This window comes from Meriones unguiculatus, chromosome 3 (assembly GCF_030254825.1).
Source record: "Meriones unguiculatus strain TT.TT164.6M chromosome 3, Bangor_MerUng_6.1, whole genome shotgun sequence".
NCBI classification, from domain to species: domain Eukaryota; kingdom Metazoa; phylum Chordata; class Mammalia; order Rodentia; family Muridae; genus Meriones; species Meriones unguiculatus.
Window position 1 is genome coordinate 32635855 of NC_083351.1, and position 25808 is coordinate 32661662.

The following is a 25808-nucleotide window of genomic DNA, read 5'->3' on the forward strand; positions in this document are numbered from 1 at the left end:
TCAGAGATTAAATGAATCTTACAAACACTCAGATAAAGCTGGAGAGAGCAAACCTTCATCTTTACTCTCCTTTATCAGTGGGATTTGTTTTGGCAAACTCCTCTTTCTTATCACATACACATGAACATAGTCTTCTACTGTATTTTTATTTTAATGCCACTAGCATCTCTGCTCTGTTCTTTCCTTCCCTGCATGGAGCGGGTTTTGTCCTGTTTGTTGTTTTGAGATGGAATCTCCTATAGACCAGGTTAGCTTCAAACTTGTGATGTAGTTGAGATTGGCAATGAGCTCCTGCTGCTCCTGCCTCCAGCTCACAAGTGCCTGTACTAGAATTACACCAGGCTAGTGTCAGGTTGAGACTCACAGGAAGCGTCTTCTGCATGCTAGATCAAGTACTGAGCCTAGGCCTGTTTTTTCTTACATCTAAACAGTCTAGCATGCGAGGGGCCTTGGGTTCCATCTCAGGACCGCATTAACAAAACAAACAAAGCTGCGAATAGTAGCACAACCTGTAATCCCGGAACTCAGGGAGGCTGGGCAGGTGGGTCAATGTGAGTTGGAGGCCAGCCTGGTCTACAAAACAAGTACAGGACAGCCAAGGCTACACAGAAAAACCCTGTCTGGAAAAAGCAAAAAGAAAGAAATAAAAACTAAACAAAAAATGGAATGCTAGGGAGACGGCTCAGGAAGTAAGGCTCTTGCTAAACAAATACTGAGGACCTGAATACGACCCTTGTAAAGGACCAGATAAAGCAGCACTTTGCAATCCCAGGCAGGCAGGAATGCAGGAACTCCAGAGTCATCGAGAGACGTTACACAGTGGACAGCAACTGAAGGCACCTAACATTGACCTTTGTCCCCTACACACGAGTACACACAGAAAGACAGACAGACAGACAGACAGACACACAGTGTAGCACTTAGTCTCAGGACTTAGGAGGAGGGAGCAGGAAGATAACTACACGGTGAGTTTGAGGTCAGCCTGAGTTACGTGAAACCCTATTTCAAACGAACAAGAACAAAGTGAGTTAAGGGTCAACTACAAAAACTAGAAAAATAAAGAATACTCCAAATAAGTATACTTGTATAGACATAAGCAAAATATGAAGCAGAAAATAAACTATTCACAGAGTTCTATGAAACAACTCAAACAAACCAAAAACTAATTTAGGGGAGGAGAAATATTAGTAAAACAAAGATTTTTTTTAAATGTCAAATGACTGTGATCAAGAAAAACTCCAGGCTGGAAAGATAGCTTGGAGGTTAAGAACACTTGTTACTCTACCAGAGGCCCTTAGTTCAACTCGCAGCAACCACAGGATGATAAGCCATCTATAATGAAATCTGGTGCCCTCTTCACAGCAGAATACTGCATATATAATAAATAAATCTTAAAAAAAAGAAAAGAAAAAAAAAAGACTCCAAGTGGGGCAGTGGTGGCTCACGCCTTTTATCCCAGCACTCAGGAGGCAGAGGCAGGTGGATCTCTGAGATGGATAGTCAGCCTGGCCTACAGAGTGAATTCCAGGATAGCCAGGACCACACAGAGAAACTGCATCTCAAAAAAACAGGAAGAAGGACAGAAGGATGGAGAAAAACTCCAGTTTGAGGACAGCTGACTCCTTCTGACCCCAACAGGCACTAGGCATGCATGTGGTACATACACATACATGTAGGCAAAACACTCATACACCTAATAAGTAAATCTAAAAAGAGAAAAACAAACAAAGAACATATAAGCAAAATATTTATTATCTTTGTTCCCTGTCTACTCTTCTGTAGTGGTTTGAAAGAGAATAAATACTGCAGAGATTCATGTAGCTGGTAGTGCTGTTTGGGAAAGTTTAGCAGGTCCATCACCATTGAGAGTTTAAACCCTCCTACCATTCGAAGTTTGCTCTCTACTTCATGCTTGTGGTTGAAGATGTGAGCTTAGCCATGGTAGCTCAGTAACCAAGTGGGTTTCCCTAGTAAGGGGAACAGGAACTATTTCTGACATGAACTCAACGACTGGCTCCTTTACCTCCCCCACCCCACCCCCGAGGGAAGAGGTGCCCTGCTAGGCCACAGAAGAGGACATGGCAGCCAGTCCTGAAGATACCTGATAAGCTAGGGTCAGATGGAAGGGGAGGAGGACCTCCCCTAGTAGTGGACTTGGAAAGGGGCAGGGAGGAGATGAGGGAGGGAGGGTGGGATTGGGAAGGAATGAGGGAGAGGGCTACAGCTGGGATACAAAGTAAATAACCTGATTAATATAAAAAATAAAAATTAATAAAAAAAAAAGATGTGAGCTTAGCTTTCTGATCCTGCCGCCACTCCTGCTGCCCCCTTCCACACTTCTCAACCACGACACTCTTTCCCTCTGAACGATTAAGACGAAATCAACTCTTGCTGTGATAAAGACCACGACCAAAAGCAACCTGAGAAGTATCTTAGTTACTGTTCCATTGCTGTGAAGAGACACCGTGACCAAGGAGACTCTCAAAACAAAGCATTTACTGAGGGGCTTTCTTGGCCCAGGATAATCATGGCACAGAGAAGACAGTAGCTGAAGCAGTAACTGAGAGCATTACACCCGATCCACAGGCACAAAGAGAGCAAGCCTGGGCCTGGCATCACTCCCAGTGGCACGCTTCAACAAGGCCACATCCCCTAACCCTTCCCAAACAGCTTTACCAACAGGTGACACTGCATTCACATATATGAGCCCAAATGGAGACTTTCTGGTTCAAACCACCACAGGGAGGAGGGTTTACTTCAGCTTACAGCTGTAGTCCACCTTGAAGGGCAATCAGAGCACGGAATGAAAGCAGGTACTTGAAGCATGAAAACACCATGTGGTTACTGGGAATTGAACTCAGGACCTCTGGAACTGCTCTTAACCTCTGAGCCATCTTTCCAACCCCCTCAGACTGCTCTCTTTTCTTTCTTTCTTTCTTTCTTTCTTTCTTTCTTTCTTCTCTCTCTCTCTCTCTCTCTCTCTCTCTCTCTCTTTCTTTCTTTCTTTCTTTCTTTCTTTCTTGTTTGTTTTCAATACAGCATTTCTCTGTGTAACCATGGCTATTCTGGAACTCATTCTCTCACTCTGTAGACCAGACTGGCCTTGAACTCAGGGATCCACCTGCCTCTGCCTCCCAAGTACTGAGATTAAAGCTGTGTGCCCCCACAGTCTGGCCAGTCGGCTTTCTTATACAATCCAGCACCACTGCTAAGCCATCTCCACTGCTAAGCAAGATTTTATCCCCAATATCTATTTCAATATCTTATACATATCCTATAATTGTGATCCTTAGCTAAATATATACATGAATAAGCAAATAAACAACAGCACATTATTAGAGTATTTACTGAACAGAACTGTTAACACAGTGCTGCATGATCACGGAGAGGAAGTAACTGTCCCCAGTGCCAAACAGCTCAGTTTAGGGCCGAGGGGTTAGCACAGTACCCAGCGCAACAAACGGTTCACTCTAGAATCAGCTTTTTGCAATTATTACAGAAATTAAGTGAATCCAGGTTTTGCATACAACTTGGTGTGCTTTAGGTTTTTCTTCTAGCTGAATTAATAAAAAAGGTGAAGGGTCTTGGAAGGTATTTCTGCACAGCATATCCAGGCTAAAGATCTGCTGCCTGAAACATTCCCTTCATGTCACTTAGTACTGAAGGTGCGGCCCGGGAGAGTACCTGCAAAACTCATTAGTCAGCTAAGGCTTCTCACATCCGCTCTGGGGCAAATGTTGGAGACAGTGAATAGCATCAAAGACTACAGCGGGGCTGGAGAGGTGGCTCAGAGGTTAAGAGCACTGGCTGCTCTTCCAGAGGTCCTGAGTTCAATTCCCAGCACCCACATGGTGGCTCACAGCCGTCTGTAGTGAGATCTGGTGCATAGGCACACATGCAGGTAGAATGCTACATAAATAAATAAATCTCTAAAAAAAAAAAAAAAAGAAAGACTACAGCTACACATTGTTGTGTGTGAACCTTGAAGTCCACATTGATACAAACGGGAGAATTTGTTTTATATGCATCAGTTTACATACCCCAAAACACTGCTTTCCTCAGGAGAGTTCCCTCTACAAAATTCCCGTGCTTCAAAAAGGCTGTAAAACCCAATCCATACGATAAGGAAAACAACAGGAAATTTAGCAAGAAGCTGCAAGAATTTACAACTATTCTAGTTTGGTTTCTGTTGCTGTGATAAAGACTGTGACCAAAAGCAACTTGTAAGGGGTCTTTCCTGAGACTGATACTCCAACCAAGGACCATGCATGGAGATAACCTAAGACCCCTGCACAGATGTAGCGCATGGCAGTTCAGTATCCAAGTGGGTTCCATAGTAATAGGAACAGGGACTGTCTCTGACATGAACTGATAGGCCTGCTCTTTAATTACCACCACCCCCCTCCAGGGGGAAGCAGCATTATCAGGCCAAAGAAGAAGACAATGCAGCCAGTCCTGATGAGACCTAATTGACTAGGATCAGAAGGAAGGAAAAGACCTTCCCTATCAGTGGACTTGGGGAGGGGTATGCGTGCAGAGGGGGAAGGGAGGGATTGGGACGGGAGGAGGGAGGGAACCACAGGTGGCATACAAAGTGAATAAAGTGTAATTAATAAAGAATTTAAAAAAAAGCTGCTTGGGAAGAAAGGGGGTTATTTCCACTTCCAGTTATAGTCCATCATGAAGGGAAGTCAGGGCAGGAACTCAAACAGAAACCTGGAGGAGTGCTGCTTACTGTTGCTTACTGGCTTACTCTTCCTGGCTTACTCAGCCTGCTCTCTCCTCTCCTCTCTTTCTCTCTCTCCCTCTCGTTTTGTTTTTTGGGACAAGGTTCCTCAATGTAGTCCTGGCAATCCTGGAACTCTGTAAGCCAGGCTCCACAGAGATCCACCTGCCTCTGCCTTCCCAGTGCTGGGATTAAAGGTGTATACCACTACTGCCCATCCACTCAGCCTGCCTTCTTATACAACTCAGGAACACCTGCCTAGGGGTGGCATCCCCAGTGGACTGGGCCCTCCCACATCAGTCATTAATCAAGAAGATGCCCCAAGGCTTTTCAAATGGCAACAAGATCTAGGAATCTGCCTCTACTGTCCAAGTGCTGGAATCAGAGACATGTACAGCTACACTCAGCTTTTCACACGAATGGGGATGCAAACTCAGGTCTCATGACTGCATGGCAGGCACTTTACAAACTAAGCTATCTTCCTGTAACCACCTTTTTTTTCAGACATAGACTAAAGCAGCTGACGACAGCCTTAAACTTGCTACAAGGGAAAACATGACCTTGGGCCCTGATTCTTCAGCCTCCACCTCCCAAGTGCTGGGATTAAAGGCATGAACCACTATGCCTGGCTTCAAATTAACCATTTCTAACAAATACATTTTTTGTGTGTGTAGTCAACAACTAATAAATAACCCACAAAAATGATAAGGTACATTCTTTTTACTCTTTACTCTCTCTTGAAAATCCCTGTGATGTAGCTTCAGTCCTGTATTTGTTACTCACCTTGCTGCTAACACCAAATATCTAACACAAAGCAATTTCAGGAGGAAGAGTTTATTTCTGGCCAATAGTTCAAGGGTATAGTCCATCATGACAGTAACATCATGGTGCAGGGCAGCTGGTCCCATAGCAACTGCAGTCAGAAGGTAGAAATAGATGAGCGTTCTGGCTCAGCTCGCTTTTTCCAGTCCAGGACCTCAGCCAATGGGATGGTGCTGCCCACTTTTCAAAGTGAGCGCCCCCTCCTCAGCTAAATCACTCAGGAAATACCCTCACAGACACTCAGAGGTTTATTTCCAAGGTGATTTTAAGTCCTGTCAAGTTGACCCTAAGGACTACTCAGGACAGGCCAGTAAGATGGCTCAGCAGGAAAGGCACTTGATGGCTCATCTGACAACTTCAATTTGGTCCCTGGAACCAACCTGGTGGCTGGAAGAACACCTGAAAGTTATCCTCTGACCTCTAAACATGTGCAATGATGTTTAAAAGAAAAAAATTAAAATTAACTACTAGCTTACAGAAATTTATCATAGTTCTGGCAACTTCTCTAAGATTTAGGAACCTATTTCTGATGTCTACCTGTCTGTTTTGCTACTTTAAAATCTTTGTGTGGTTTGGGTGTGGTGGCACAGACATTTCAACCTAGCACTTAGGAGGCAGAGGCAGGTGGATGGATCTTTATGAGTTGGAGGCCAGACTGGTCTACAAGGTGAGTCTCAGGACAGCCAGGGATAGTGAGACCCTGTCTCAAAATACACACACACTCCTTTGTATGCATATATATTCATATGTTTATGCGTGTATGTGTACGTTTGTGTGAGTATGTGCGTACGAAAGCCATGGCATAGAGTTCACTCAGATCAGAGGACAGCACTAGGTGTCAACCCTTTCTTTACCTCACACCTTGTTTCAGACAGCATCTCTTCTTGGGTTCCACTGTGTAATCAGGCGAGCTGGCTCACCAGCTTGTGGGGATTTTCCTATCACCTCCTCTCATCTCATTAAAGCATCTTATAGCCAATTGCTGAGCAGGGCAGAAAATAGGGCTGGACCAGCCAGGTGAGGAGGGGTGAGAAAAGGAAGTAGGGGATTCAGCTACAGGAAAATCACAGAGACTAGGAGAGGAGCTGGAGCAGGAAAGCTACAAAGTGCGAGTATGAATGGAATGTAAGGTGGGAGGACACCAAGTTTGTTTAAAGGGTTAAGAATAGAATTAAAACTGCTCAGTTCTTGTGCTGTGAAGCTTATTATTAAACAAATATAAAAGAGTCCCAATTATTTGTGTGATAGCTGGCTTAAGAGAGAAACAAACACAGTCTTATAAAAGTAACAAACAGCGCTGTGATTATACACTATTCATCTTGTTTTCTGTGGGTTCTAGGGATCCAAGCTTACATATTCACACTCTAATGGCAAGCAGTTTACCCATTGGGCCACCTGCCCAGCCCTCTCTTGCTATTTCTTTTCGTTCTCCCCATCTAATGCCCCCAAAAAGGTACTTCCAAAGGTTCCATCTTTGTTGCTTGAATTCTCTTGTCCATATTCTTAGTCTGGATACGAACTGTTCATCCCCAGTGGTTCCGTTTGAGGGCTTGCTCCTAAACTTCCAGTGTTATTTTAAGGTTCTAGAAATCTTAGGTGAAACTTCCTCCACCACCTTCCCCCTTGAGGTTCTAGCTCTCCACAAACCCAGGAAAGGCAGTAAAGCAAATTATATTACAGCGAAGACTATAGTCCTAAAGTAAACTACGAGCCAAATAAGCCTTCCTCTCTTAGGTTGTTTCTTATAGATCTTTGGTTACAGCAATGATGAACTTAACAACTGGACCGTTCTTCAATTGTTTCTCACACGCAAAATATTCTCATGTTCACAGATAAACACCATAAACAACACTGTTTTTAATGAAGAATAACAGTGGGGTTTTCTACACTTGTTCCTCAATTTTGAGAGGGAAAGTTAGAGAACAAGTAATTCTCTGGCTTCTTGAGGCAGTTCAATTCTGAGATGGATGGTTGGTTTGATTCGAGGAGGCAGACAAGCTAAGACACACAAGGATATTCTGGGATTTGGAGATGTTTCTCATCATTCTTTATTTTGTTCCTCAAATGGCCATGCACATCAGAAAATAACTTCAGAAAAGTGGTATGTGTGAAATGCCTCGTTGGCAAGACTTTCTAAATAGGACCCCACTCAAGAAATAAGACCAATAACAGACAGATGGGACCACGTGAAATTTAAAGCTTCAGCGGGGCACAGTGGCACATACCTGTAATCCTAGCACTCTGGGAGACAGAAGCAGGTGGCTTTCTGTGAGTTCGAGGCCAGCTGGTCTACAAAGAGAGTACAGGACAGCCAAGGCTACACAGAGAAACCCTGTCTTGAAAAAGAAAAAAGAAAACAAAACGAAACAAAAGACTGAAGAAAACAAAAAGAATAAATGCTGATAAGACAGGTATGGAGGTACACATCTTTGACCCCAGCACTTGGGAGGCAGATGGATCTCTATGAGTTCAAAGCCAGCCTTGTCACTGTAGTGAGTTCTAGGACAGACAGAGCTATGTAGAGAGATAGATACTGTCTCAAAAAAAAAAAAAAAAAAAAAAAAAGAATAACTGCTGAAAAGAATGTGAACAAAAGAGTAAAAGAAAACCTTTATATAGTGCTAGTGGGGATATAAACCAGGCCAATCTGGGACAGAGACCTGACTTAGAAAAAAAAAAAAAAGGAAGGGGATGGAGACAAGAAGAAAAAGAAGGAAAGAAAGGAGAAAGAGGTAGCTTTGTTTTCTTTCAAAGTTCATAAGTTACAGTTTAGAAGCTTAAAAAATACTGATCCTGGGTGTGGTGACACACACCTATAATGTCAACTACTTGAGAAGCTGAAATAGGCAGGATCACTTTAGACCAAGAATTTCAGGCTAGCCTAGGCAATGTGGAGAAACCCTGCATGCCCCTCCTGCCTTTACCTCCCAAGTGCTGGGATTTCAAGCCCACATCACTATACCCACTTTATGAGGTTCTTGGGACAGAGCTCAGGCATGCTAGGCAAGCATATTACTGACCTCAGCCCAGTACTATGAAACCTAGTATATAAATGACCAGACAAGGCCACCAGAGAACCTAACTTACCCTCTGACTAAGGCTGTACCTTGGTTGGTAGAAGGCACTGTAGCGTGCACACAGCTGGCAGGGTTACACACACCTATAAGCACAAATAAGACCACCACCTTCCCAGTCACAAAAATAAACATCACAGAACAGTATTTATTTACTAGAATGTTTTCCTGCTTTCCTTAAGCCACAGGTGTTGAGAATGCTACAGATATAAAGTTTGCATGACAAGCTTTATGTGTGTTAAATAATAAATGCATAACCAGAAACATGAATAAATCAATATTTCAGTACCAAGCAGATGGCAAACACTGGGTTCTTTTAGCTTGTTTATTATTCCTTACAAGTTGGCACCTGTGTTACCAGCTTAGAAAAACACAATGGGAGAAAATTAAAACTCTTTCTTCATATCCATGAAGAGAAAGAGGAAAGAAGAGGGGAAAGGTGAGGAAAAGTGAGAGAAAGTAAGAGGGAGAGGGAGAGAACTGTTGTCTGTTTCCTCTATCAAACCAGAAACCAGACATTTCAGAAATTGAACTGTTCCAAGTACTCAGAGAATTAAAGTAACCTTCAAAATCAAGAATGGGGGCTGGCATGGTGGAACAGGCCTTTAATCCCAGCTCTCAGGAGGCAGAGGTAGTCAGAGCTCTGTGACTACAAGGCCATATTGGTCTACATCACAAGGTCCAAGACAGCCAGAGCTACATAATACATGGTCTCAAAATCCAAAAATCAAACTAAATTTGGGGTGTAGTGCAAATGTTTCTAATCCCAGCACTTCAAGATGGATTCCTCAGAATTCATGGAGTTCCATGACAGCCAGAACTACATGAGACACTAGCTCCAAAATAAACAAAAACAAAACAAAAAAAACAAAATGGTTAATCCTCCATCTTGCAACATGAAATGAATCAGTATTAACTCTAAAACAAAGTAAAAAAAAATAAAGTTCTCATTCTAAAAATAGCAAAGATAAGTTAGAATTAATTAAAGCAGTTGATTTCCTCCTTTTGAGAAAATAAAAATATAAAAATCCTCCATTAACAATTGGGTAAATAGTGTGTGTATGCCTGTGTGTTAATTATGTGGATGTATGCACATGGAGGTCAGAGTTTCCTCAACTGTTTCTGTCCTTATTGCTTTAAGAGTTATCTTTTTTATGAGCATAAATGTTTGGCTTGTGTGTATGCACACTATGTGCCTGTGGAGGCCAGAAAAAGGTGTTAGAGCCTCTGGAACTGGAGTTACAGATGGTTTAAGCCAACAGTAGGTGCTGGGAACCAAACCAGGGTCTTCTGGAAGAGTAGTAAATATTCTTATCCATTCAGACATCTCTCCAGCCCTTCCATCTTATTTCTTTTCTTTTTTCGGCTTTTTGAGACAGGGTTTCTTTTGATAGCCTTGGCTGTTCTAGAACTAGCTCTGTAGACCAGGCTGGCCCTGAACTCACAAAGTTCTGCCTCCTGAGTGCTGTGATTTAAGAGATGAGCCACCCCTGGGAGTCCATCTCATTTCTTTTCTTTCTTCTTCTTCTTTTTTTTTTTTTTTTTTTTTTTTGGTGGGGTAGGGGGTTTCAAGACAGGGTCTCTCTGTGTAGCCTTGGCTATTCAGGACTCTCTTTGCAGACCAGGCTGGCCTTGAACTCACAGAGATCTGCCCGCCTCTGCCTCCCAAGTGCTGGGATTACAGATGTGCACCATTGCCCAGCTACATCTCATGTCTTAAGACAGAGTCTCACACTGAACCTTGGAGCTTGCCTTGGTCTAGACAGGCTAGCTAGGTAACAGATCCCAAGGACCCTCCTATTTATACCAGGAGAAACAGGCGTGGCCACCGTGCCCAGCTTTCCATGTGGGTACTGGGGATCCAAACTCAGGTCTCCGTGTTTGCTCACCAAGTGTTTTACCCACTGAGCATCTTCCCATTCCCAGGAACTCAAGAATCCTAGCTTCAGCATGCACATGTTACAGCATACCTGGCAACATAGCAAACATCTTCAAACCTCAGTTTTCTTCATTATTAGATGGAAATGTGGGGGCTGGAGAGCTGGCTCAGTGGTTAAGCAAGTTTGAAGCTCAGCACCCATGTCTAGCAGCTTACAACTAACTGCCTGTAACTCCAGCTCCTGAGGATATGACATACTCTTCTGGGCTCCTGAGAGTATCCACACACGTGTGGCATACACTTACACAGACACACATAAAATAAAAAAATAAAATAAAATATAAAATATAATATAATAAATAAAATAAAATAATAAAATAAAATAAAATAGCTGGGTGTGATGCTGGGAGGCAGGAGCAGGCAGATTTCCAGGCCATCCTCATCTACAAAGAGAGTCCAGAACAACCAGGGCTACATACAGAAACCCTATCTTAAAAAACCAAAATAAATAAACAAATACTTTTTAAAAAATAGAAGTGTAACTACTTACAAGACTGTTATAAAACAAGATAATGTATAAAAATTAATAGTACCTAGTACCAAAAAACTGAACAGCTATTGGATGGGTATATGAAAGAATCAACAAGTAGCTCTTAAATAAGCTGTTATATACAGACATTATTTTCAGCTCTTCACATATACTACTTTAGCCTATCTTCAACTCCATATGTATTATTTCTTTTGATTCTTAATTTTTTAAAATTACATCTATTTCTCTCTCTCTCTCTCTCTCTCTCTCTCTCTCTCAAACATGCACATGCCACAGCCCAAAAGACAACTTGCAGAAGTTGATTCTCTCATCATAGAACTCCTGGAGATGAAACGCAAGTTGTCAGGTTTGGTGGCAATCACCTTTACTGGCTGAGCCATCTCACTAGCCCCAAAGTAAGTGCTGTTTTAATCTCCATTTTGCAGGTAAAGAAATGGAAACAGAGTCAAGAGACTTGAACAATGTTAGAATATTCATAGTGGCAGTGAGATTCAAATCCAAACAGTGAAGCTCTGGATTCTCTTTCCCCTATGTACATAAACACACATGAACATACATATACACAAAATGCACATATACATTTCTTCTCTCATACAACAAATATGTAATGAGTTCTCTTTAGGTGGCAGAGTTGTGCTAGATCCTGATGAAACAGAAACAAACACAGGAAAAAAAAAAAAAAAAGGAAGACCTACTGATTAAGTTTGCAGTCTAAGTTACTCAGAACGTCTGTGGAACCAGGTCCTCTGTAGAGGCAGACTTTTACTTTAGAGCTAAAAAGACAGTATAACCTAAGCAGGAATACAAGTAAAGAAGCCCTATTGTTACCAATGCCTGCAGGGCATGGTGGCACACGCCTGTGATCCCAGCACTCAGGGAGGCCAGCCAGCCTGGTCTACAAAGTGAGTCCAGGACTGCCAATGTTACACAAAGAAATCCTGTCTCAAACAAAACAAAACAAAAATAAAAAGGTCTTCTAGCTGAAGGTCATTAAGTTGCCAGTGTAACTTGTATCTGAAGTGAAATACTTTTTTTCACTGTCACTGACACCTTTCATTTAACTTGACCTTTAAAGTTCTATAACCATCTTTACTTAATAATTGAAACTAAAATCTAACTTCCACTCAGCTACACACTACATAGCTTTTAGATCATGGGTTGACAAACTTTCTGTTTTGGGTCAGACAGTAAATATAACATAACAGGCTCTGAGGCCTTGTGGTCTCTAGTAACTACTCCGTTTGGCCACTGTAGCACAAAAGCAGCCATCAGAAATAAATTAACCCTGCACACAATGTCAGCACTGTGGTCTTTGTATATCTTCCACACTACTTTCCACTGTCTGCCCCACTGACCCATCACGCTGTAGAGTCCATGCTTGCTGTCCACACAGATGAACTGCAAGGGGGAGGGGGCGCAGCCATCTGAACAGATGTTTCAGGGAACAATCTTAGTCTTTAAAGAATAGATGGGTCCTCAGTAGCCCATCTATTGCTGACATCCCCTCAAGCTGTTACTTCTTCAATACTCGAGCACAGAAGACAAGAAACTAGGGAATGAAAAAACTAAGACACATGCTAAAAATAATTGACGGGGGTTTTCATGATCCAGAACTGGCTTGTTTCCTCATGAGATAAGTTAAACTGTTTCTGATAATAAAAACATGAGTTAAAACCATCTCTGCTCTTACCACACAGATGGACAGATTTAGTATTCTTCATATTTCATGTATGTTGTGTTTTGAGCCATATATTTTAGACTTTTTCATAATCTTGTTAAGAAATACAGAACAGAAAATACCTTCAAGTATACGTTAATAATGAATAAATGCCTCATAAATGGTTGTTTATGAAAAAGCAAATGAGGCAGGTTTGTTGGCTCAATCCTGAAGCACTGGGGAAGTGAAGGCAGGAGGATCAAGAGCTCAAGCAAGACTGAGGCCAGTCTTCTGTCTAAGAAAATTCAGGAGGTGGAGCATAAATAGGAAGTCCTTGGAGCATAAGTAGGAAGTCACTGGAGACACACCCTCAAAGGATTCCATCCCCCAGATGAGAAGACCTTTAGTCTTCTTCAAGACTAAAGAAGAAAATACAAGAAACCAGAGCACAGTGTAAGAAGCATGCTAAAAATAAATAATGGAACTTTTCATGGTTTCATCCCCCCTCCCCCCCTGGTCCTTATTCTGTGCTTCTTGCTTAATATAGTGTTTTCTCACTAAACAGCCATAGGCTTAAAGCCTAGGAAGAGGTACGTTTTCATCTAGGTTCCAAAGACAAAGATGAAAATATCAGCTCTATCACTCAGTCAGGTGTCCTATCTTACAGAAGGTAAACCTATTTGTTCTTTTCAGATTTTCTACGATCCTCCCCCCACCCCCCAGGTTTTTCTGTGTAGCCCTGGCTGTCTAGAGCTTGCTTTGTAGACCAGACTGGCCTCAAACTCTAAAAAGATCCTTAACTGAATGACAGATACCTACTTTAGCCTCTGAATCATATTGTGTTTAACTGAAAAACACTAGGAGCATTCACATTACGTCAAAAACAAAACAAAGATGCTCAGGGAAGCAGAAGATAAATGCATGGTTGTTCACAGATGATTAACAAGCCAAAAAAAACAAAGCAAGCCAATGCAAAGCTTAGATTAAGTACACTGGCTACAAGAAAAATAAATTCCGTATTTAAACAAAGGCAGGCCAGGACTAAGAGTACTAAGGACTAGCATCTGCGTCGCAGCACCCACATTACCAAGTTCACAACCAGTTAAAACTCCAGCTCCAGGAGACCTAACACCATCTTCTGCTTTCCACAGGCGCCTGTACTCAACACACACAAATCCACACACAGAGACACACATGCACATACACAGTTAATAAACAAATGAATAAATAAATAAATAAATCGCTTTTTAAAATGGTGGGACACAGTACAGCATGCTTCTTCCCACAGTACTCAGAAGGCAGATCTCTGTGGGTTCAAGGTCACCCTGTCCATGCACTGAGACCAGGTTTCCAGGCACCACCCTCACTCAGAAAGAACCACTCAAGCCAGGTTTGGTGGCTCTTGCCTGTAAGTCCAGCACTTGGAAGGTAGAAGCAGGAAGATCAGAAGTTCAAGGTTATCCTCAGCTACATAGTGAGTTTGAGAATAGCCTATATGAGACTACCAGACAAAATTTAAAAAAAAAAAAAATGAAAAATAAAAGTATATTTTAAAAGCTATTAACTGGACTGAGTGGTGGTGGCACACACCTTTAATCCTAGTACAGACGGGCAGGGCTACACAGAAAAACTGTCTCAAACAAACAAAACAACAAAAAGAATTATTAACTACACCTAAACTAATCTACAAACATAATCTCAATTAATACAGCAAGAGGCAGTTTTCAGAAACTAGTTCTGAAACTCACCTTAAAAATGGGAGCTGGAGAAGTAGCTCAAGGGTAGAGCATTTGTCTAGCATGCATAAGGACCTGTGTTCAAGCCCCAGCACTCCTCCAAAAATATGAAAACAAAAGAGAAGATGAAAGAATGAAATACCAATAAAATTCTTAAAAAGAACAAAGGAAAACTAAATCAACCAAACGTCAAAGCCAGATGATTATATTATTATAACAATGTGTAACAATGAGGATAATGACTCATTATAATGAGACCAAATCACACAGTATAAGAAGATTTAATACACAAAGAAGGTAGGCTGGGTGTGGTGGCACACGCCTTTAGTTCCAGCGCTCAGCAGGCAGGGGCAGACGGGTCTCTGGTCTACTGAGTGAATTCCAGGACAGCCCAAACTATACACAGAGAAACCCTGTCTCAACAAAACAAAACAAAAATATAGAAAGAAGGTAAAAATTTTAATCAATGGGGAAAATATTAAATACATAGTAAATTTTGGATTACGCTTCGTGGTACAGACCTGTAATTCTAGGTGCATGGAGACTGAGACGGGGATTCAAAATTCAGGGTTTACTTGGGCTACATAGCTATCTCAGAGAGAGAGTACCTGCCTAGCAATACTGCAATAATACATAAACACATGTTAAGAGGTACAAATGAGTAGCCATTTAGAACAAGTAAATTTAATACTATTTAATGTAAAATAATAAAACTACAAAATTTAAAAAGGAGAGGGGGGGTCTAGGGGGAGATACCAGTTAGTAAATTACTTGCCACAAAAGACCTAAGTTTGACCCCTAGCACTTACGTGAAAAAGCCAGATGTGGTGTGGTTCGTTCCTTTAATTCTATCATAGGGAAGCAAAAGCAGGTGGATCTCTGTGAGTTCAAGGATAGCTGGTCTACATAGCTAGTTTCAGGACAGCCAGGGCTACATAGAGACCTTGTCTCAAAAAAAAAAAAAAAAAAAAAGACAGGTATAGAGGTATGTGTCTTTAAACCCAGGAGGTAGAGGCAGGCAGATCTCTGATTAGGCCAACTTGATCTACAGAGTGAATTCTAGAACACCCACAGTTATACAATAAAACCTTGTCTCAAAAATAAATACAGAGCCAGGCACTGTGGCACATAGCTGTAATCCTGGCACTCTGAGAGGTAGAGGCAGGCAGATCTCTGTGAGTTTGAGGCTAGTCTGTCTGGCTTACAAAGCAAGTCCAGCACAGCCAAGACTACACAGAAAAACGCTGTCTCGAAAAAATGAAACAAAACAAAACTGGAGTTACAGACAGTTGTGAACTGACATGTGGGTACTGGAATTGAACCCAGGTCCTTTGGAAGAGCAGCCAGTGCATCTCTCCAGCCCCACCCCCACCCAATTATCTAATTTTGATGCCCTCAGAAGGCCACATCTCTAAACCCCACAGATGAAGTAGTTTTGGAAGGCACAAACCATATTCAAACCAAAATGCATATGAATGTGATTTTGTTGTTGTTTGCTTTTCTTGTTGTTGCTTTTTGTTTTTCAAAACAGGGCTTCTCTGTTTTGGCTCTGGATGTCCTGGAACTCACGCTGTAGACCAGGCTGGCTTAGAACTCAGAGATCCACCTGCCTCTGCCTCCCCAGCCCTGGAATTCAGGGTGTGTGCCACCGTCACCCAGTTTATGAATGTGGTTTTGTTTTAAGATTTATGTATACAATGTTCAGCCTGCATGTGAGCCCGAATGCCAGAACCTCTTCTATAGACAGTTGGGAGCCACCATCTGGGTGCTGGGAATTGAACTCAGGACTTCTGGAAAGGCAGATAGTGCTCTTAACCTCTAAGCCAACTCTCCAGCCCTGAATGTGATTTTTTAAAAACAAGTTTGGGGCTACAGCAATAGCTCTTCAATTAAGAACACTTGCTGTTCTTCCCGAGGACCCAGATTTGATATGCAGCACCAATGTGGCAAACTAAAACTGTCTGGAACTCCAGTCCCAGGGGATCTGGTGCCCTCTCTGGCTTTCATGAACATGAACATGAAAAATGTACACACACACATGCATGCAAGACACACACAAAATTAAAGTTAAATAAATTCAATAAAAATAAACAAAATTAGATGCTCAATGAAAAACAAAAATGGTGTATTTTCAAACACGAGACAACCACTTTTAAAACACAAGAGTATGAGATATGGTAATGAATTCCTGTCACAAGAGCACTAGAATATACACAGAAGTATTAGAATCAATTCAAGTTCAAAGCCAGCCCTGACTATAGGGTAAGTTTGAGGCTAATCAGAACACTCATGCTTTACACACTCATGTACACACACACACACACACACACTAGGGGAAGGGTGGGATATAGACAGTTTAGTGGCAGAATTTTTGCCTAGCACATACAAGGCCCTAGATTCCACTGCCAATATAATCCCAACATTCAGGAAGTAGGGGCAGATGGATCTTGTGAGTTCAGGGCCAGCCAGAGTTACATGGTGAGACCCTACCTTAAAAAAGTAAAACAAATAAAACACTATAAACAACTATTCACTCTGTAGTAATTCTGACCATCAGAAAACCACATGATATAAGACATCACCCACTTACCTTAAACACTTCAGAGAAGAACCCAGATCCTATTTTTTCACGAGTGAAGTCATCCAAACTCGTCAGTCTGGAAAAGGCACTGATTATTGCACGATACGAAGATGACGACACTCTTCCCACCTGCACAGTGTTCCCATCCCCTCCGCCACTTCCTTCAAATTCCTCCACACGTGGGGGAAATCCTGCAATTGAGTTCCGCTTGCTCCGATCCATAATCTCGATAATCACTTCTTCAGTTCAGAAGGAGCTCCACACATAGTTTTTGTTCAATCGTACTTCTTTTCCAGTGTGACACTACAGGGGGAAAAAAAACACATACACACATTTTACTAAAACCATTAATGACTACATGAAAATTCAAAAAATCGCAATACAAAAAATATTTCCTTTTGCATTCTACCTCTAATTTCCAGATCTAAATAATACTTCTATGTCTTCACTTTCAATAATACTGACATACACAAAAAAGCAAGCTGTAATCAATCCATCCTTAATGCGACTAGAATATAAAAAACATAGATTACATTCTTTTTAAAACTTTAAGATTTATTTATTTCATTTCATGTGTATGGGTGCTTGCCACTGTGTAAGATATGCTTGCTTGGTGCCCACAGTGATCAAAAAAGGGCTTTAGATCCCTGGAACTAGAGTTACAGATGGTTGTTGTCCTGGCTAGTTTTATGTCAACTTGATACATGCTAGGGTCACTTGGGAAGAGGGATTCTCAACTGAGAAAATGCCTCCATAAGCTGTGCCTACAGGCAAGTCTAGAGGGTATTTTCTTAATTACTGACTAATGTGGGAGGGGCCCAGACCACAGTGGGTGATGCCATCCCTGGACAGGTGGTCTTGGGTGTTATCAACAGACTGCCAGGTGGTGGTAGCAATGGCACACACCTTTAATCCCAGCAGGGGGATCTCTGAGTCTGAGGCCAGCCTGGTTTACAGAGTGAATTCCAGGACAGACAAGGCTACACAGAGACACCATGTCTAGAAAAGTGCCCTCCCCACAAAATAATAAAGCAGATGGAAAGTCATGGAGAGTACAGGAAGCAGCACCCCTCCATGACCTCTGTATCACACCTGCCTCTGGGTTCCTGCCCTGCTTGAGATCCTGTCCTGACTTCCCTCAGCTCTAGAACTGTATGCTGAAGAAACCTTTTCTGCCCAAACTGCGTTTGATCAGTGTTTTATCACAATAGAAACTTAATAATCATGAGCCACCATTTGAGCACTGGGAACCAAACCCAGACCACGCGCAAGAGCAAAACCTGCTCTTAACCACTGGACTATCTCTCCAGCTTTATGGAGTATATTCTAAATAACAGAATAACAATGATAGGATCCATTATCAACTAACCATCCATTCCCTTTGCAGAAAACAAACCGTAAAAGCCTGATCTGGGGCTCCAGCTCAGTAACAGAGATTACACTTAGCCTTCATAATAAGGATTATTATGTTCATTTCCCAGAGATCAGGTAACCATACTGTCACTAAGTAACAGGGAAAATTAAAAGGCAAGACTGGTTCAAAAGCCTGTGATCCTGCCAGTGTCCTTGATGGCCTCACACAATGCTAGTAATTTGAAAAATTATTAAATTGAACATATAAAGCAATAATTAATGCTGGCCATGAGGATTTCGTTAATGTCAAGGCTAGCCTGGGCTACACAGTAAAATCCCGTCTCAAACACACACACACCTATAAATGATCAGGCTGGAATGTAGCTCAGTGGTAGAGGGCTTACCTAAATGATGTGGAACCCTGGGTTCAAACCTCAGTACCAATGGCCTAAAAATCCACTGATGATTAAACAATGTCCAGTAAAAATTACTATTCAAGATACCAGAGTGGCTGCAGAAATGGTGCCATGGTTAAAAGCACTTGTTGTTCTTGCAGAAGATTCATGTTCAGTTCCCAGCTCCCACATAATCTGCAACCAATTCCAGATCTAGCTCCAATTCCAGATCTGATGTCTTCTCCTGGCCTCCAAGGGCACCGCATGTGCATGATCACATACATGCAGGCAAATTAGCACTCTTTCCTTCTTTCTTTTTTTTTTTTTTTTTTTTGGTTTTTCAAGACAACATTTCTCTTGTAGACTTGGCTACCCTGGACTCACTTTGTAGAGCAGGCTGGCCTCGAATTCACAGAAATCTGCCTGCTTCTTCCTCCCAGAGGTCTGGGATTACAGTGGTGTGCCAGCGTGCCCTCCATATATATAAAAGCCTACAGACCACGTAGTACACGCAGGCACAGGATTACTTTTTCTAGCCAGTCCCTACACTCATGCCCCCACCCGGCCTTGAGAACTGATTACAGAGTTCTACATAAAATAACACTTTTTTTTAATTTGTGGAGTCGTAATCTTTGCTTTCACTTGTAACATACAACACTTGAGAGACGGTTTCATGAGTGTGATGAAACCTCACCCACTCACTAATCATCCATGTCCACCGTGGAGAATCCTAGCAGGGCTCCCAGATCTGCCCTCCACACACCGCTGACTGGCAGGGAGGGAGCAGAGAGAGACCGACTTGGTATCTCCACTGTACTATACTCTCTAATTCCTGATATCTAACTATATTCTGGAGGTTCTATAAAATGCCCTTTTTTTTTCTTCAACATAAAATCATTTTTGCTCAAGCTAGTTCTACCAGAGTCTCCAGAGAAAGAATAACCCAAATTCCCAAAGAATAAAAATATCTAAGTGCCTTTATTGAACATCTTCTAAGAAGTGGCATCAAGTGGCATCAAGTTCACCCATACCACCCATGCCTTTAATCCCAGCACAGAGACAGGAGGCAGGAGGATCTCGGAGTTGGAGGTCAGCCTGGTCTACAGTATGCTTTCCAGGACACCCTGTCTCAAGAAAGATCATCACAGCAAGAATTTAAGGTTGCAAGAACAAAATATTAAACTTTATAGCCAGGCGGGCTAACCAAGCAGTTATCGATTTTAAATCTGAAGAAACATATAGACAAGAAAGCAAAAATGTAAGAAGTGGGTTTTGTTTTCTTATTTGTGTTCTTTAGTGTTTATTTCTTGGTTTTGTGTAGCTTTTGCCTTACCTTTTTATTTACTGGGAGTGGGAGCAGACACTCAGGTGCCACAAAGTGCATGTGGAGGTCAGAAGGCAATTTGTGGGAGTCATTGCTCTCAGTCCCAGGAATCTGGAAGTCCCAGGAATCTGGAAGTCCCAGAAATCAAACTCACGTTGCTAGGCTAGAACACAAGTACCTTTACCACTGAGTCATCTCACCAGCCCAGGATAAACTACTTATTAACAAACTCTGACACGAAACCAATGAACGAATGGAGTGTATTTTCCAACGTTATGTCTGTCATTTGAATCAAAATCAGCTGGGGAGCCAAGCAAGAGAGCACAAGCCTGTTACCTTTTCAGTGTTAGAGACAGGTAGATAGCAGCCACCATTTCAAGGTTAGCCTGCTCTACGTGTGAATTCTAGACCACCCAGGCCTATATCTGTCTCAAAAACAAACAAAAAATTACCTGCCAAGCCAGGTATGGTGGAATACATATGTAAACCCAGCACTTGGGGGGTTGAGGCAAGAAGAAAGCCTTGCAGCAAGGACCAGCCTAAGCTCCAGAGAGAGAGCCTTCCTCGAAAACAAAACAACCTGAACTGACAAAGGAGGTGTTCCAACCCCATAGTTCCGCATCTTCTACCTGACCTAACCAGCAGGGTCTCTGCGTGAGACCTGGAAACTTAACTTAAGTTCCACAGTGATTCCTATTTCTTCCAGAAGCTGACAACCCGCAATGGGAAAAATTACATGTACGAATATTTTGCTTCGATGTATGTCTGTGCACTGCTTGCATGCCTGACCTTTTGATCCCTTGGAACTGGATGGAGTTAGGGATGACTGTGAGCTACCATGTGGGTGCTGGGAATGGAAGCTGCCGGGTCCTCTGTGAGAATAAGTGCACTTTCCTGAGCCATCAGAGAGGAAATTGAAATAGCTCTTTTTAAGCACCAAGAATTTTACGATTATTTTCTCACCTAAGCGTAGAGACGTGACTCCAAAGTAGATGTTTCCTCTATTTTACAGAAAAGGAAAAGTAGGCTAGGAAAGCTGGGAAACCTGTCTGAATGCACACGGGTAGTGGAACCAGAACTGCAGCCAGGCTGCGGCTGGCCCCAAAACTGAAGAGTCCCTATTTCATTAAGTGTTCAGTGTTTTTCCACTATGCCACCTGCAAGGACTTAAACTAGTCACCACAGTAGAAAAGAGGATGGAGACATAAAGTGGCTGATCATAAATTAGACGGAGACAGAAAGAAAAATAAATTCTATGGAAAGCTGGAGACAGAAAGAAAAATAAATTCTATGGAAAGCTGTGGCTAAGTGTAGTGGAAAGCTGGAAAAACAAACCATATTAAAGGGAAACGGAATGGTTAAGACACAGCTTGCCTGCTAAGTTAACTGACTAATTTGAGCAGTTTTTGCCACGTAAAGTTCACTTAGAATACTGCAAGGGTTGGCAACAACCTTTTGTTTTGGAACGGCAAGTTCACCACACGGTGATGTGCGTCTGGATAGCAGTCACTAGGCTCTGAGGCACCAGCTGCAGCAGAGCCAACAGTCCTTTTCATTTTTGCTCATCGATGCACGGGCACATGCCACCGCACAGGTAGTAGCTCTCTCCTTCCACCAGGTAGCTTGAGGGCCAAACTCAGATCATCAGGCTGGGTAGCAGGTCCCCACTCACTAAGTCATCATTAACCTATTTAATCCGCAGAGTTCCCAGGGGTGACAGATGCTAGATGCCTACACTAAAGCACAGAAAATAAAATTATTTTCTTGTTTTGGTTTGTTGATACCTCAACCCTGCTGTGGGGCCAATATGACCTTGAAATCCCTATTCTCCTGCCTCACCTCAGAGATCCTGGCATTACTGTATGCTGCCACACCTGGCTCAAAATTACTTGTTACAGCTCAACACGTCTGATTTTAGATTCTCAGCTATGTAGGAAGAGGTAAGAAATTTCAAATTCCAACTGGGGTGACTTGGTAGGAGACTTGTTACAAGTGACAGCACAATAAACTGACAATTTTTATCTCAAAATGTAACATATCTTTGCTCACAGGACCTACCTTCCTTTTTTGGAGGGAAGGCTGAGGAGGCTGGAGAGATAGCTCAGAAATTAAAAGCACTGTCCTCTTCCAGAGGTCCTGAGTTCAATTCCTAGCAACCACATGGTGACTCACAACTATCTATACTTGGATCTGATGCCCTCTTCTGGCATGCAGGTGTACATGCAGATAGAGCACTCATACACATTAAATAAAGAAATATCTTTTTGAAAAAAAGGAAAGAAACCCAGGCTGAGAAGCTAGGCACAGTGGGTCAGGCCTGTAATCCTAGCACTGTGGGAGGCAGAGCAGGCAGTTCTCTGAGTTTGAGGCCAGCTTGCTCTACAAAAGTAGTCCAGGACAGCAGGAAAGAAGAAAAGAATGAAAGAAAGGAAAGGAAAGAAGGAAGAGAGAGAAGAGAGAGAGAGAGAGAGAGAGAAAGAAAGAAAGAGGAAGGAAGGAAGGAAGGAAGGAAGGAAGGAAGGAAGGAAGGAAGGAAGGAAGGAAACCAACCCAGGCTGGCCTCAAACCAGATTCTCCTGCCTCAGCCTCTGGAGTGCTGAGACAACATCCATTCACTCCTACATTTAACAGACATTTTTAAGAGGGAGGAAAAAGTTTTGGGGTTTGTTTTGGTTTCAGTAACACAATGTTTTAGTTAAGAGTTTCTATTGATGCAAGTAAACACCACGACCAAAAAGCAAATTGGGGAGGAAATGGTTTACTCTGCTTACACTTCCACATCGTTGTTACTCACCAAAGGAAGTCAGGACAGGAACCTGGAGGCAGAAGCTGATACGGAGACCATGGAGGGGTGCTGCTTACTGGCTTGCTCCCCAAGCCTTGCTCGGCCTGCTTTCTTATAAAACCCAGGACCACTAGCCCAGGGTTGGAACCACCCACAATGGGCTGGGCCTTCTCCCATCAATAATTTAAAAAATGCCTTACAGCTGGATCTTTTCTTTTCATTTTTGTTTTTGTTTTTTCAAGGCAGGGTTTCTCTGTGTAGCCTTGGCTGTCCTGGAACTCACAGAGATCGGCCTGCCTCTGCCTCCCCGAGTGATGGGATTACAGATGAGCACCACCACGCCTGGCTAACCACATGATTATTGATCAAACAGATAGTAAACATCCCATCTTGTCACAATTATTGCCTAACAATACACTATTTACAGTGAATGTCTAGAAATGTGAGTTATAAAGACACTGTGATGCTTAATCTTAATTGTCAAACTTGAAACGGTTATAAAGTGCCTAGGGCTTCAATGAAGCACACTTTTGGGTACGTCAGTAAGAGCTCTTGCTCTTGCAGAGGGGAATAACTGGAGGTTGGGGATACTGGTGCTGAATGCAGGCAGTACTAGCCCATGGAGTAGTGTCCTGGACTTAATAAAAAGAGAAAAATAGCACCTTTATCTGCTTCCTGGTTCGCTGACATATGAACAAGCAGCCTTATGTTCCTGCCACCATGGAACCACCTATCACCAAGCCTTCCTGTCATGGTGGATCGTGTGCCCTCAAACTTCAAACTCAAATAACCCTTCTTCCTTCAAGATGCTTTTGTTAGGTACTTAATCAAACCACCTGGAAAGGAACTAATACAGAAAACTAATGCAGAAAAGTAGGGCCATTGCTATAATAAACTTGACCATAAACATTCTGGACTGGCTTGCCAGAGGAATGTTGAAGAGTTTGGAGCTATAGCTAGAATGTTGTAAACAAACCTTCAAGAAGCCATTATGATGAACACTCAGAAGCCGAGAATGCCATGGAGATGTGGACAGGGAAAACCGTGCTGGCGAGGAATCAGAGAGGGGGACTGTACAGGGAACTGAGCTAGAGGCCATTCACAGTCTACTCGGCAAAGAATCTCTTTGGACCAACTCCTGAATTTGAAAATAATGAACTAAGTTGTTTGAAGGAAGAAATCCCAAGACAACAGAACAAAGAAGCTGACCGGGGTCACAGGGGTTGCCTAAGATCATCAGAAACCACAGATATTTACATTACAATTCATAAAAGCAGCAAAATTACAGTTATGAAGTAGCAACTAAAATAATTTTATGGTTGGGGACACCACAGCATGAGGAATTGTATTAAGGGTCACAGCGTTAAGGAGGTTGAGAGCCACTTCTTTAAACTGATATCTTTCAAACTGATACAGGATGAGCTTGTGATAGCTAATTTTGACTGCCAACTTGAATATGAGAGCACTAGAACACTAATTAGGCACACTTTTGGATCTGTGAGTTTCCCCAGAGAGGGTTAACTAAGACAGAAAACAAATCTAGAATATGTGTAGCACCAACACATGGTCGGGCATCTGAATAAAGCACAAAATAGAAAACCCAATGAATACCAGTATTCTGCTTCTTTATCCATGGAGATGAGAACAGGCAATGCCCATAGTTATAGAGCTACATGTCACCATGTTTGCCCTACCGTCAAACTGCAAGCCAAAACAAATTCTTCCTTAAATTGTTTTTTTGTGAGGTACCTGCTCAAAGCAAAGAGAAAATTCACTAATATAGAAACTAAATTCATAATAGCAACTGCTTTGATAGGGGAAAAAAACAAGACACGGAATGAAAATACAAGAGAATTCTTGGACTAGAGAGATGACTCAGAGGTTAAAAAAGCATTGGCTGCTCTTCCAAAGGTCCTCCTGAGTTCAATTCCCAGCAATCACATACTGGTTCATAACTACCAACAATGAGATCTGGCATCTCCTGGCATGCAGGCAGAATAATGTATACATAATAAATAAGTTAAATATTTTTAAACGAGAATTCTATTGTTTATCTTTTATTTCCTTTTATTAAAAAATAAAAACCTAGGGAGACAGAGGCAGGCAGATCTCTCTGAGTTCAAGGCCAGCCTAGTCTACAAAGTGAGTTCTAGGACAGCAAGGGTTTTTACACAGAGAAACCCTGTCTCAAAACTCACCCCCTGTCCCCCCCCCAAAAAAAAAAAAAAAACGTAGCCAGGAACAGTGGCAAACGCCTGTGATCCCAGCACTAAGGGAGGCATGCGGACCTCTGTGAGTTGGAGGCCAGCCTGGTCTACAAAGCCAGTCTAGGACAGCTATGGCTGCACAGAGAAACCCTCTTAAAAAGCCAAAAAAAAAAAAAAAAAAAAAAAAAGATTATATGAGTAGCATTTATTGTATTGTATTTTCCTACAGTCTAAAGTTTTGTTTTGTTTTTCCCAAGGGGGGGTCTCTCTATGTGAACCAGGCTGGCCTCCAACTCACTGAGAGGCCTCTGCCTCTGTCTCCTAAGTGCTGGCATTAAAACATTTTTTCTTAAGTCTATTGTTAATATAAGTTATTTGACATGTGAGGACCAAGAAAACACAAAACAATCTGGCCAATAAACAACCCTAGGCCAGGCATGGTGGTGAATGCTTGTAGTCCCAGCACTCGGAGGCAGAGGTAGGCGGACCTCTGAGAGTCCAGCCTGGTCTACAGAGTGAGTCCAGAACAGCCAAAGCTACAAAAAGAATCCCTGTCTCGAAATACCAAAATAAAACAAACAAACAAGAACAACAAACAAGAAAAAAAAAAAAGCCCAGCGTGCAAAGCAATCCTTCAGATTCTCAAAGCATCTGCAACAGTTCCACTACAGGATTATTTATATCCTACACCAAAGTCCAAAAACTTTTAAGAGAATCTA

The 25808-nt window shown here is 42.2% G+C and overlaps 1 protein-coding gene across 2 annotated transcripts in view; it reads right to left on the reverse strand.

Annotated features, from left to right (window-relative positions):
- Tesk2 (testis associated actin remodelling kinase 2) overlaps window positions 1-25808 on the reverse strand; it is a 97687-nt gene that overhangs the window by 50525 nt on the left and 21354 nt on the right. The window contains exon 2 of one of the 2 annotated variants that reach the window (XM_021633405.2): window positions 17035-17328. In XM_021633405.2, the coding sequence (XP_021489080.1) occupies window positions 17035-17247 (213 nt within the window). In that variant the 5' untranslated portion in view covers window positions 17248-17328. Of the gene's footprint in view, window positions 1-17034; window positions 17329-25808 lie in introns of those variants that run through there. The other variant, XM_060379760.1, reaches the window with a different exon arrangement.